General features: G+C 56.2%; 1 protein-coding gene across 1 annotated transcript in view; it reads left to right on the top strand.

Annotated features, from left to right (window-relative positions):
• Positions 1 to 12,997, top strand: part of JPH3 (junctophilin 3) — a 50,698-nt gene that overhangs the window by 35,117 nt on the left and 2,584 nt on the right. The window contains exon 4 of the mRNA XM_032121553.1: positions 3,404 to 4,323. Within this exon, the coding sequence (XP_031977444.1) occupies positions 3,404 to 4,323 (920 nt within the window). The remainder of the gene's footprint in view (positions 1 to 3,403; positions 4,324 to 12,997) is intronic.

The following is a 12,997-nucleotide window of genomic DNA, read 5'->3' as shown; positions in this document are numbered from 1 at the left end:
GATTGTGGGTGCTCGATGTGCCACCCTCATTCAGGATCCTGGGTGCTGGCTGTGCCCCCTTCATTCAGAACTGTGGGTGCTGGCTGTGCCCCCCTCGTTCAGGATCCTGGGTGCTGGCTGTGCTCCCCTGCAGGGTGCTGCAGGTCCCCAGTGCCACCCACAGCGCTCTGTGGTGGGCGCTGAGTGCCACCCATCCCTGGGTGCTGGCTGTGCTCCCTGCACAGCACCCTGGGTGCTGGATGTGCTCCCGGCAGGGTGGTGGGTGTGGGTACCACCCACCTGGCACAGCGAGTGCTGGGGGTGCTGGGTGGCCCCCTCGGAGGGGTTTGTGGGTGCTGTGGAACACTCCCAGAGTCATAGGGAGGTCCATGCCCACCTCAGCATCAGCCCTGGGCATCCGTGGGCATCCCTGGGTGCCTGCAGCTGCTGTACCTGGGAGGGAAAGGTTTTACCTGGGAAAACCAAAAAAATCCCAGTTCAGCATCACCCCCTCACCCGTGGTTTCCATCTCCATCAGCCATGGGGATCTCCAGGTGCTCACCATGGTTGTTCATCCCAATTCCTGGACACAGTGGGATGGGCCCTTGGGTTGAGTGGTGCTGGAGAACTCAGTCCCCCCGGTGACAGCAGCACACCAGAGCCAGAGACCGGAGCTTGGCACCGCTCCCAAATCCCAAATGTGGCTCCTCAGGGCAGCACAGGTTTGGCTTTGAAGCCTCCTGAGGCCGGGCTCAGCTGCCTCCGTCCTGCTAGAAATCCAGATTTGGTGCTCTGCATCCTCCTTCGTGTTCTCACAACCGTTCTTCCAGGAACATCACGTGCTCCGGGACTAATTTTAGCTCCGGCTAATTGTTGCACATCCTCGGGTGCCGAGAGCCAGCCCGGGTGCATCCGCGGAGCTCCTGCGCGAGGAAACGCCTCCATCCCTGTGGGGTCTGGGGCTGGGGGGCAGCTGTGGCCCAGCATACCCCCAGCAGCTCCAGCCCTGCTCCTCCCAGAGCCCCAGCCCTTCGGGAATTAACCCATGGAAAGGCAGAGTCACGGGAAGATTGGGGCAGGGGTGGCTGGGGAAGGTTTAGGATGAGGAGGATTCTCTTCCCTGGGGTGGGGCATCACTGGGATTTCTTGTCCCTCTGTGGGGCTCTGGAACAGGAGCAGTGGGTGTAGCAAGGCTGTGGCTGGTTGTGGGGCTGGAGATCAGCTCGGGAGGCCTTGGAGCTGGTGGGAAGCTCACAAATCCCTGGAATTCCAGCAAAATCCCTGAATTGGGGAAGATAAAGCCCAAAAACCAGGGTCACCCCAAGCCTCGGGTGAGCCCGTTCCCACAGGTGGCTTTCCAGCTTTGTCAGGTGAAGTCATTTATTCCCTCTGTGCCTCAGTTTCCCATTTGTACTCTTGGAAAGTGGCTGGGACAGGAATGCCTGGAAAACAGCCCCAAAAAGTTTGTCTTTTATCCCAGAGACAGTTATTGTGCAGGAAAACAGAGGGGTGAGCTCCACCTTTCTCCTTCTCAGCAATTTCCCACCAATACCGGGATTGCTCAGGGATAAATCCCAGGAGATTCAGTCTCCCACATACAATCAGGGCAAAGATGAAGGCTGGACTATGTGAGCATTATCCCAAAAACTTGAATCATTAGGAGACCATTTCCCATAAATTGCTTGGATGGATTTCCAAGCAGCTTTTTTACTATTTCCCTCCCTTGCCAGTGCTCCGATGGGGACATCTATCCGCACACTCCAGCATTCCCTGCGTGTATCCCAACCCTGGCAGGGGTGAAGGCACATCCCAGCAGCTCCCCAAAAGATTCAAGAGAGAAAATTCCTCATCAGAAGTGCAGAGACCCGAGCAGGCTCTCCCGAGCGTTTATTTTTAAACGACGGCACGAAAATTGAGCTCTCCCTTTTCAAGCCTCGTTTCTTGTCTCGCCATAGCAATTGCAATTAGATGCATTTCAGGGGCATTAGGCACTTAATATATTTATCAAATTATTCACCCAATTTAGCATGGCTTTAGCTGGGAATGACTGGAGAGGGGAAAAGGAGAATTAACCACTATTAGCTCGCTTGAAATCATTCGGTGTTTCCTCAGTGATGAACACGTTGGAGGGTTTTGTTCCGTGTTCCTCCAGCAGCAGCAGACACTCAGCCCCTCCTGAAGTCCCCATCCCCAGTGTGACACTGTCTGGGAAGTCTCTGGGTTGAAGGAATGAGGAGTTTCCAGTGGGATGAGGAGGATGGGGAGTGCTGGCCTCAGGTGGCCCTGAGCAGGCTCCTGCCTGAAGGCACAGCCATCCCTGTCCTTCCATCCCATCCAGGGTGCTGAGCAGGGAAATACCCATGTCCTGCTGGGCTGTGTGGGGCAGGAAAGCTCCTGGATATAAGGTTTGTGGGGTTTTTCTTGCACAACTGCCCAGATGTGGCCATTTCCCTATGAAAAGCTGGAGGTGACATCTCCCTCCTGCACCTCGCAGGGTGAAAAATGAGGTGGTTCCCATCCAGGAGGAATGTGAGGGCTGCAGGTATGGGGTGATCCCAATGGCACCCAGGGTGATCCCAGTGACACGCAGCACACACGGGGTGATCCCAGTGACACTCAGGGTGATCCCAGTGACGCCCAGCACACAGGGGGTGATCCCAGTGACATGCAGCACACATGGGGTGATCCCAGTGACACCCAGGGATGATCCCAGTGACACCCAGCACACATGGGGTGATCCCAGTGACACCCAGGGTGATCCCAGTGACGCCCAGCACACAGGGGGTGATCCCAGTGACACCCAGGGATGATCCCAGTGACACCCAGCACACACGGGGTGATCCCAGTGTCACTTCAGGTGATCCCAGTGACACCCAGGGGTGATCCCAGTGACACCCAGCACACATGGGATGATTCCAGTGACACCCAGCACATACGAGATGATCCCAGTGACACCCAGCACATATGGGGTGGTCCCAGTGTCATCCAGGGTGATCCCAGTGTCACCCAGCACACACAAACACAGAGCCCAGGGTGTGCCACCAGCCACATCACAGATTTCCCCTCCCATGCTTCCAGACTGGGAACTGATAGGAAATGTGGTCAGATGGATCCCAAAAAACCATCAGAACCCCCTCCCAGCAGCTCTGCATCGTTGGTGGCTTCTCCACATTTCTGGGGCTGGAAAACCATTCCCATGCTGGCTGTGGTTCTGCAGGCCAGAGCTCAGGGCAGGTTCGGTGTCACACCAGCGGTGCCAGCAGCTGTGACACCGCTGTCCCAATCCCACCCCGCCGTTCCCCACCGCCCAACCCTCTGCTCCCTGTTCCGTGCCACGAAAAAACCCATGGGGCATCCATAAAATAGAAATAACCCCGTTGCCTTCCTCTCTCCCTTCTCTCCTCCCCACCACCGCCCCCCAAAGGGCTCGAATGCCAGCGGCCGAAGCGGCAGAACTCGAGCGATGACATCGAGGTCCTCTCCACCGGGACGCCTCTGCAGCAAGAGAGTCCCGAGCTGTACCGCAAGGGGACCACCCCGTCCGACCTGACCCCCGACGACAGCCCGCTGCAGAGCTTCCCTGCCAGCCCCTCCTCCACGCCGCCCCTCGGCCCCTCCTGCAGGAACAAGAGCGCCCACTTCTCCAGGCAGGTCTCGGTGGACGAAGAGAGGGGTGGGGAGATCCAGATGTTGCTGGAGGGGCGTGGCGGGGATTACCTGCGCCCCAACAGCTGGAGCGAAGAGAAGGTGGGCGGGAGCCGCGCTGCGAGAAGCGGGACGATGCGCAGCGGGCAGCTGGGCTCCACGCCTGTCCCTGAAGACTACAGAGGTCGGAGCGGGGGACACAAACATTCGGCCTCCAACCACAAGCCGAGAGAGAGGTGGACAGATTCCCCAGCCACGGTTTCATGGACTTCCCACCACAGGTCCCACAACCACAGCTCAGGGAGCTCCAAGCTGCTTGAGCTGGACGAGGAGAAGATGAGCAACTACGAGATGGAGATGAAGCCCCTCATGAGGATGGATTCTTATATGCAAGAGATTCACACCCAAAAAAGACACTACAGCAAAGGGGGAGGCTGCAGGAGCGTGACTGACGAGCACCGCGGGGAAGAGCGGGGCTTCGGGGTTCAGAGACTGAGGTCTAAGTCCCAGAACAAAGAGAATTTCAGGCCAGCTTCCTCTGCCGAGCCCACGGTGCAGAAACTGGAAAACCTGAGATTCGGGGACAAAGCTGAACCTCGGCTACTGAGGTGGGACTTAACCTTCTCCCCGCCACAGAAATCTTTACCTGTTGCACTAGAATCTGAAGAGGACAGTGGGGATGCGCTCAAATCCAGTACGGTGAGTGAAGGGATTGCGCGTGGAATTCCGGTCCGGAAGCCTGGGGCTGTTCTGGGGCTGAGTGGAGTGATGGGAGGGAAATATGGAAAGTGTGAATTGTCGTCTGTTTGTCGCCTTGAATCCCCTCTCCTCCCTTCTCCCATCCTGCTGGACCTTGGTGTGGGGTGTTACCATGGGAACAGTAGGATTTTCCCTGGAGGATGTGAGCAGCAAGTTGGAGTTTTGCAGCCCAGCCCCTGGGTCAGCAATAAAATTCCATTATTGCTGGGAATTTGGTGGGAAAGCTGCAGGAGAAGGCAAAGCATTGGTAATGTTTCCTTGGGTTATGGCAACAGAGCTTCCTGCTGGCCCAGGAGCGTGTGGAGAACAACCCCATGTGAGACATCCCACCCTGGGCTCCTCGTTTTTGGGGGACACAAGGACACTTTGGGCATGAAGTTGCTGCTGGGAAGGGCTGGAGGTGTTCAGGAGACGAGACAGAGCGATCTTAAAAGCTGCTTCGAAGTGGAAGGGAATAATCTGTTCTCCATGAACAGAATTAATGGGCTTAAAGTCAAGGAGGGTGAGCCATTAACCATCGCTAATGAGGTGAGGGCTGTAATGAATTGCCTGGGGGGCTGTGGAGGCTGGGAGAGGAGAGGGTCTAAGGTTGGACATCACCAGCTCAGACAGGACCTGGACAGAGCTGAACCTCCTCGGGAGGAGGCTGAGCTCTGTGGTTCTTAGGTCCTTTGCAGTGTTGTTTTCTGATGATTCCCAGATTTCCCACTAGAAGCTTCCTCAGTTGTTGTCCCTGTTGGTTTGGCATTGACAGGAGAGGTGATGGGGTCTGCTGGGAGCAGTGGGGAAGCCACCACTGCCCCAAACTGCCCCTTGTCGAGTCAGTGCCAAACACAGAGCAGGGCTGGAGCTGTCCCATGGGGATGCCCCAGAGCTACCCAGGAGAAATGGAAAACCTGTCACGCTCAGGAGGTGACACTTCAGAGGAAAGGAGCTAAATCTCCCTGTCAGGGGAGCACAGGGTGGTGCCTGGTCATGAAACTGAAATGAATTCATCAGTCAGGCCGAAAATTTGGGTGAGAGGCATCGAGGTGTGTGAGGTGTGGTGACATTTGCCACAGCTGCAGCATCCCTGCTCCTCCAGTCCCTGCCTGCAGAGCCGAGGTGGGGAGAGAGGAGGGAGCAGCCCGGGATGTGGGAAGGATGGATCTGCCCCAGCTTCCCAAACAGTAGCCCTGGAGCTCTCTGCCTCCCATCGATGGGCTCTCTGCCTCCCTATCCATGGGCTCAGGCTTGGCACTCCCACCCAGCACTGAGGGAGAGCTGAGCATGGGGGCTGCTGCTGGACTGCTCCACAGGATGCATCCTGCAGCCCTGGAAAAACAGAGCCATCCAGGCTGTCCTGGCCTGCTGGCCTGGATGCCTGGGAAGCACTGGAGACATGACAAGCAGCATTAGGAGCCTGACAGGCTCCCAGAGGGGAAGAGCAGCCGCAGTAATTTCACAGACACCAACCCTGGGAAGTCTGTGGGACGCACAGATGTTCCAGCACCTTTGACAACACAACCTGGGAGAGACAGGGCCCAAAGGAGGGATGAAACCACTGTTTCTCCTCGCTGAGAGCCACGTGATTTTGGGGAGATCACTGGCACAAGCAGCCCTGGGGTTCCTCCCCACCCAGCCCATCAGATGTGCTCCCACCTCGGAGCTGTCACAATAAAGTTCCCTCCACATCGCTGGAGGCAAACAGCCGCCAACGTATTCCTGACCATTCCCAGTGAGTCCTGGGCACTAAGGAAGGGCCCCAGCCTGCAAGGAGAAGTGCATGGAAAAGCCATTAGGATGCACATCATACTTTGGAAGTGCTGGAGCTGTGGAGCAGCATGTTCAGTTTTCTCACATTCACAACCGAGGGTGGAACAGATGGCGAAGGTTTGGGAGGAAGCTAATGTAATACAGAGGAAGAGATAATATGTGGATTTAAATAACCCACAATGCCAGCAACAATTTGTTCTAGCAGGAATTGCACGGTGCTAGCAGGGTTTTGTTCCAGTGGCCTGGCAGGGAGGGGGTGGTTGGACAGGAGCAGGGGAAGGTGTAGGGGAGGAATGGGAGGCGCAGGGATCTGCGCTCCAACCTCCTGCCCAAATCCGTGACCTCGCCTGCACCTGCCATCAAAAGCATTGCAGGCTTCAGGGAGTGTGCTGAATCCCTGAGGAAGAGGAGGGGGAGGCTAAGGGGGAAGGATTTCTCCCACAGACCCCACACCCACCTCGGCGTGCCCTCGGCGACACAGGCCATGCACACGCTTGGTCCTGCAAAACCCCCTGCATCCTGCTCGAGCTCCACATTCCCCCGCAGCAAATCAAGGCTCCTCAATTCCCCCAAAAGCCCAATTTCCCACAGTGGCCTGAAATCCCTCTTCCCTGTGGCCTGGCAGGGCGTGAGCTCTGGGGCAAGGCCGGCTGTGTGAGAGCCCACACTGCTCCAGCCCGCTCACTGCCTGCTCCAAGCCTGCTCCAAGGCTCTTCCCTGGATCCCAGCAGTGCCAGCTGGAGGCTGCTCCCTCAAAGGGCAGCTCCCACCTCCCACCAGCTGGTCTCCCTCGGAAAGGTGCTGCCAGTGAGCGGAAAGGATGCTCGGAGATGAGCACGGCTATTTTTGCCCTACCTGGAGTATCCCTGTGCAGAACCGAGGTCACCCTCACGGCTTAGCTTGTTTTAAAAATAATCTGCCCTAAACCAGCTCTGCACAAGCCATCCATGAGCGTGGGGGGCTGGCTGTGTGCTGGAGTGCCAGCTCCAGCTTCCAGAGCCTGCACACCTCTGGAAGTGCTGGAACAGGCTGGGGGTGCAGGTCTTACAAAAACACACTCCCAAAAAAATCACTGCTCTTGATTCCTGTCTTAAAAACAAGCTGGGACCACGGGGCCTTGCATCCAAGCTTTTCCAAAGTGTCCACAGGAAGGGATGCAGACTCACAGAGGAGTCAGATGTTCAGGTTGCTGGAGGAGCTGTGGGAACTTTGTTCTCCTCTGTCGCTTTTCCCCAGCCCTTTAAAAGAAGCTCCCAGAACCCCCCTTTGTTGGTGCTGCACATCAGGAATTGAAAAATACTCTCATAAAGGTCATTTCTTGAGGGCATGGCTCAATAACGTCGATGAAATTCAGCACTGCTTGGTGTTGGCTCCCGGGGGATTTGGGGGTTTCGGGGTCACTGAGCCACACAAACGCTTTAAAATGGCATTTAAGGCCATCTGTGTCTCTGTGGGCACTGACCCCAGCACCCACAGGACAAACTCACAGCAATTGCCAGCGTTGGGGCAGAGGAAAATGGGAGCCAACGTGCTGGGACCGCTGCTGGTGTTGTGGGATAAAGGGAACGTCACCATCCTTCCCGGCCTTAAAGGCCCACGAGGCACTGGACGCTTCACAGGTTCTTGGAGCCTTTGAGGAGAACTAAAACGGGAAAGGAAAAAAGGGATTGTTGCGAGACTGGAAAGGGAAAGAAGCTCTCCAAAACGCTAGCGACCCTTTTATCCACGGGCACAAAACACAGCCCGTTGCAGGGCTGGGGAGGAAAAGAAGGGAATAGATCTCCTTTCCTGCAGGTGCTGAACATCTGCCGCTCCTGCAAGGGAGGAGAAGGAAGGGCTTTAGGCACAGAGCAGCTCAGCGTGCCCGCGGGAAGGGCCGGGATCAGGCACGACCGGAGCCTGATTCACCGCCTGTCCTCACTTAGCAGCGGCAATCACGCACAGTCACAGGGAGCCTTCCAGGGACGCGTCGTGGTGTCACTGCAGGCACCCTGGGCATGTGAGAAGGCTCGAGGTTCGGCCCTTTCAGGCTCTGTCTCATCGCATCCCCACGGACGCGAGGCCAGCAGCCCGAACCCACCCAGCCCCGCCACCCCGGACATTCTCCGCACCGTCACACGGTGTGGGAGCAAATCCCAGCCCAAATGCAAACATTCCCGGGGAAAGAGCCGCAGCACAGGCTTTAAAGGCATCTCCCTGCTGAGGCATCTCCGAGAGCCCCCCCTGGCCCCGGCGGGTCCCCGCGGGGGCGGCGGGGAGGGATCCCGGCAGCGCAGCCTCTCCTTCCCTCCCTCCTTCCCTCCCTCCCTCCTTCGGCAGCGAGCGGCAGAGGGGCGGATTTGCCAGCAAAATATTCCAGGCAAGTTCCGCTGTCGCTGGGGAAAGGCAGGAGCCGGCAGCCAATCTGCAGCCGGAGCAGGATCTGCCGAGCTGCCGGAGCCGGGGATGCGGGCAGGGGGCTCGGCACAGCCTCCCCCGGCACGGGGAGCGGGGGATGGAGCCCCGGCCCCGGCACCTCCCCGCTGGATGCTCCCTTTGCCAGCGCTGGGCGGTTATTCCTGAAGGGATTCACCTCGAGGTGGAGCGTTGTTTGGGTTTTTTTAGGGAAGTTTGGGGGCTTTAGCCCAAAAGGCAGAATGAGTTGAAAATAAAACCTGGGTGTTTTCTCCATCCCAACGAGGCACCCCCTGGTTGGGGTGTGAATGAAGATGTTCCCATTTGGCTGCCTTGGGATGAGGCTGCTGAGAAAGGGACCTGGGGACTCGTTTGGTGTTAAACAAGGGACTCAACCCCGTGATTTATCCCTGTGGCCTTCCAGCTTCAGGTTTTTCCATTTATTTTTTCCCATCCCTGGGTCTCCCAATATAATCACCCCTGGGTTTTCCTTATTCCTCTCACCTCAACCAAACAGATGCACCCCCGATCCCAGATGGCAGCTGCATGTCCAGACAAACAGAAGCCATAATTTCATGGGAATCAGGAGGAAGAGGAGTCCTGTTGCCATCACACCTCTGGAATGAGGCAGGGCTGAGCATTGCTGCAGGGGTTGTCTCTTCTTAGGACAAATGATAATCATAAACTCTTCCTCCTCTAATCCCTTTTGTGTTCAGACAACCTGAGGTAAATAATCTCCAGAGAGAAATGGGATGTTCCACCTGACAGGCTCCTTTTCAAAGCCTTTTCATCCCCAGGGCCTTTGAAGCACCTGGGAGCACCTTCCTGGCTCTGCTCCTGTCATCTGGATTATGATTTGAGCCCGATTCCACCTCTTAGCGTGGAAAATCTGGGGCCAAACACCAGCTTTTAACTGCTGCTCAGAACCAAAATTTGACTGCTGTTTTTAGAATAAAAATCTTAAAAATAGAGCTCCAAACACACCTAAACAAACACCCAGAGCTCAGTCCCAGCACCTGGAAGGTGAGGATTGAACCAGGGATGACAAACCCGTTCCCTAAGAGGCTAAAGGATCTCTAAGAGGATAAACACTCATTCTTTTAGCCTTTTTTTCCCCCCAGAAGCAGGTTTTTCCATCCCACCCCACTCACTTTCACTCACAAGAGCACTTTTGGCGTCTCCTGGGCCCCTTCCTGGAGCCACGGGAGCTGCTGCAACCCGCTGGAGAAAGCCAAGTGACTCCCTGATGTTTCCTTTGCTAAATGCTCCTTAACCATTTCACAGAGCCTGTTCCTGGCAATGATGTGACAATTCAGCACAAATGTCAAGTTTGCAGCCCTTTCTGCAGTGCTGAGGCTGGAAAATGGTGCATATCTCTATTTTTTTTTTGCTGATCCAAGTCCTTAGTAATTACACTTAATAGATCCCAGAGGGATTCCTAGGTAACCTGCACTCCGGTTTCCATGGCAGAGAGGCAGAGCTTGTACCCAGTGATAACAGATAATAATGGACTGCTAATGCTTAAATTAATTATGCCACAATTGCATTTGTAAACCAGCTGTCCGTCGTATTCCCAGGAAAACTCCGGAGTTGCTACACAACAGTTCCAGGATGAAAACAAACAAGGCAGAGGGGCAGGAATTACTCCACAGCTACGATTACTGTTATTACTCCTGTGCCATAACAGGGGTTTATTCCTATTTTAGTGTTTCCATGGGCTTAGGTCTTTTCTGTTCCTTTGGAAGGAAAGCTTAAAAATCCTTGGAGATCCAACCTGTTGATAGAGAAAGATCCTTTTGCCCAGCTGATATTGGTGTACATTCCCATCCTTGGCAGATGTTTTCCTTCTCCTGTGAAGGACCCCAGGGATCTTATTTAAAAATTAAAAGAAGTCTCCAGGAGATGCCTGCCCTTGGCAGGGGGTTGGAATGAGATGATCCCTAAGGTCCCTTCCAACCCAAACCGTTCCATGATTCCACAGGAGTCCACAGATGAGACAAAGCCCCACCAAACTCCTAAAGCATCATTCAAAGCTGCAAACCAAGGGCTGTGTCTCCTCTTTCCAGAGGCTCCTGTTGGAGGGCTGCAACACAGTGGGAAGGGTTTAAAAGCCACTGGTCCTAAACCACCAGTTCTTTGCTGCAGCAAAAGGGAGCTCAGTGCCCTGCAGCCAGGCTGGGCTCAGCAAAGCCTCTCTTGCAAAGCTCAGCTCCAGCACTGATTCGGGCACGGAGCAGGAATGATGCTCGGTGCTGCCACATCTCCCAGGCCATCCCTGCCATAGGACAGGAGAGGGGCAGACATTCCCTCTGAGCAGAGGGGAAGGCACTGAGACCTCCCAGGACAGAAATCAGCCAGACACAAGCGTTTGGAAGTGCAGCAGGATCCGTAATTGGAGCTAAACCAGAAGCTTTGGAGTGGCAAAGCTGCTTATCCAGCAGCAACAGCCATTCCCTGCCATTCCCACCTGGACAGCCCTGGCTGGAGCAGCACAAGGAAGAGGGGGTTAAAAAGAGGGAGCTGTGAAAAGGAAGCAGAATTTGTGAGGAGTCAGCTGGATTTGAGCTGTTCAGTTCACAGAGCTCCCAGCCCTCCCTGGTCACCCTGTTCCTGGGGTGCTCTGGCTGGCAAACGTGGGAGACCCCACGGCTGTGGTGGCAAAGGAAGGATTTTCTTCTGGCCCTGCCCTGCTGAGGGGATGCAGGATGCAGCCAGGCCCAGCCTGAGCCGGGGAGCTGAGCAGAGCCTCCGTGCACGGGAATCCAGGGACTGCCGATGCCAGCGGGGCTTGGATCCCCCATTTTCCCAGCTGAGGGCAGAACGTGGATGCCCTGTGTGTAAATCACAGAACCATGGGATCATTTAGGTTGGAAAGTGCTCTGGAATTGAGTCCAACCATTCCCCCAGCACTGCCAAGGCCACCTCTACTCCGTGTCCCCACGTGCCACATGCACATGGCTCCAGGGATGGGGACTCCACCACTGCCCTGGGTGGAGAATTTTTCCCAAATATCCAATCTGAACCTCCCTGGTACAACTCCAGGCTGATTCCTTCACACCAGTGAAGGCTGTGCTCCCTTCATGGACACATCCCACCAAAGGGCTGCACCTCGGTCAGTGAGGGAACAGGGAATTGGAGGGATTAGCAGCGTGAGCAGAACAGGCGCAGCTCTGGCTGGGTCCTGGAAGGGTAAAGACGGTTTTCAGGGAATAAATGGGGTCCTGCAAGGGTAAATACAGCCCTGAAAGTTTGCTGTTTTGGCAGGGAATTCATCCCTGGAGCATCCCAGGGCTTCTGGAATTGCGGCTGAGCCTTCCCTGGCTGCGGGGCTGGGGGCAGGAGCGCGTTCTGTGCCTCGGCGGGGCCGTGCCAAGGCAAACAATGACACTGATAATCGCCTGCGATCTGTTATTATATTACCAGCAGCTCAAAAACCCTAAAACCCAATAATCTTCTGAGATGCAGCTAATCCCTCCCAGCGCCAGCAAGGCCGGGCTTGGCACAGCCGGGCTGGGAGAGGGAAGGAGCGGCGGGCAGGGGGTGGTTTGTGCCTTTGGAAGGCTGTGCACGGCACAGGAGGAGAGGTTTGCCGGGAGCAGCCGGGCGTGGATGGGCACCTGGCTGCCGGGAGTGGCTCTCCGCCATCCCTGCCTTGGCTTGGCTGCCTTTGACCCTGTTGCTAAGCTACAAATACGCCTTTCCAGCAGGCTCCAGCATCCTCGCTCCCACCCACTCCCAAACACGAGCTGAATCAGGCTGCTCGGAAAAGAAACCATCCCTGGCCAGCCAGGAGCTGCTCTTTCCCGTTTCTTTGCCAACAGCTCCGCAGAGCAGCCATGGGGAAGCTCCCAAGGGGTGCCCAGCCCTGTCCCCGCTCCATCCCAGCAATGTGAGGTGTGCTAGGAGGGGGACAGGAGCCTGGGGGAAAGCGTTTGGACCATTCCAGGGATGGAGGCTGGCACAGCTTGGATGCAGCAGGAATAGCTGAGGATACCAGCGACTCCAAGAAATAGCAGCCACCCACCTGCTGCCAGCATCGCTCGCCCTGGTGCGAGCCACGTTCACACTGTGGCACCGGGGATGTTGGGTGCCAGGGAAGAGGTGCCAGGGATGGATGAGGTGCCGGGGTGGATGTTTTCCTGACTGGTGTTCCGCAGAGGGATGTGCTGGAGGGTTGGCTGCAGCCCCGCGATGTTCCTGGGATGCTGATGGGGTCCCACAGCCGTGCCCTCGGGTCCCACAGGATTGTCTGGGATGTGCTCAGGGGGAAGCGATGGATGCTCCCAGAGGGATGGAACCATTCCTGGGATGTCCAGCCCAGCTGGGGTGGGTGTGTGCACGGGGCAGCTGCAGTGGGGTTCCTGCAATGCTTTCCAGGTAAAATTCTGGAATGGTTTGGGTGGGAAGGAACTTAAAGCTCATCCCATCCCACTCCTGCCACGGCAGGGACACCTTCCCCTATCCC

Source organism: Corvus moneduloides, chromosome 12 (genome assembly GCF_009650955.1).
Source record: "Corvus moneduloides isolate bCorMon1 chromosome 12, bCorMon1.pri, whole genome shotgun sequence".
Taxonomy (NCBI): Eukaryota; Metazoa; Chordata; class Aves; order Passeriformes; family Corvidae; genus Corvus; species Corvus moneduloides.
The sequence above is the reverse complement of the archived record's forward strand: the minus strand, read 5'-3'. Positions and strand labels throughout refer to the sequence as shown.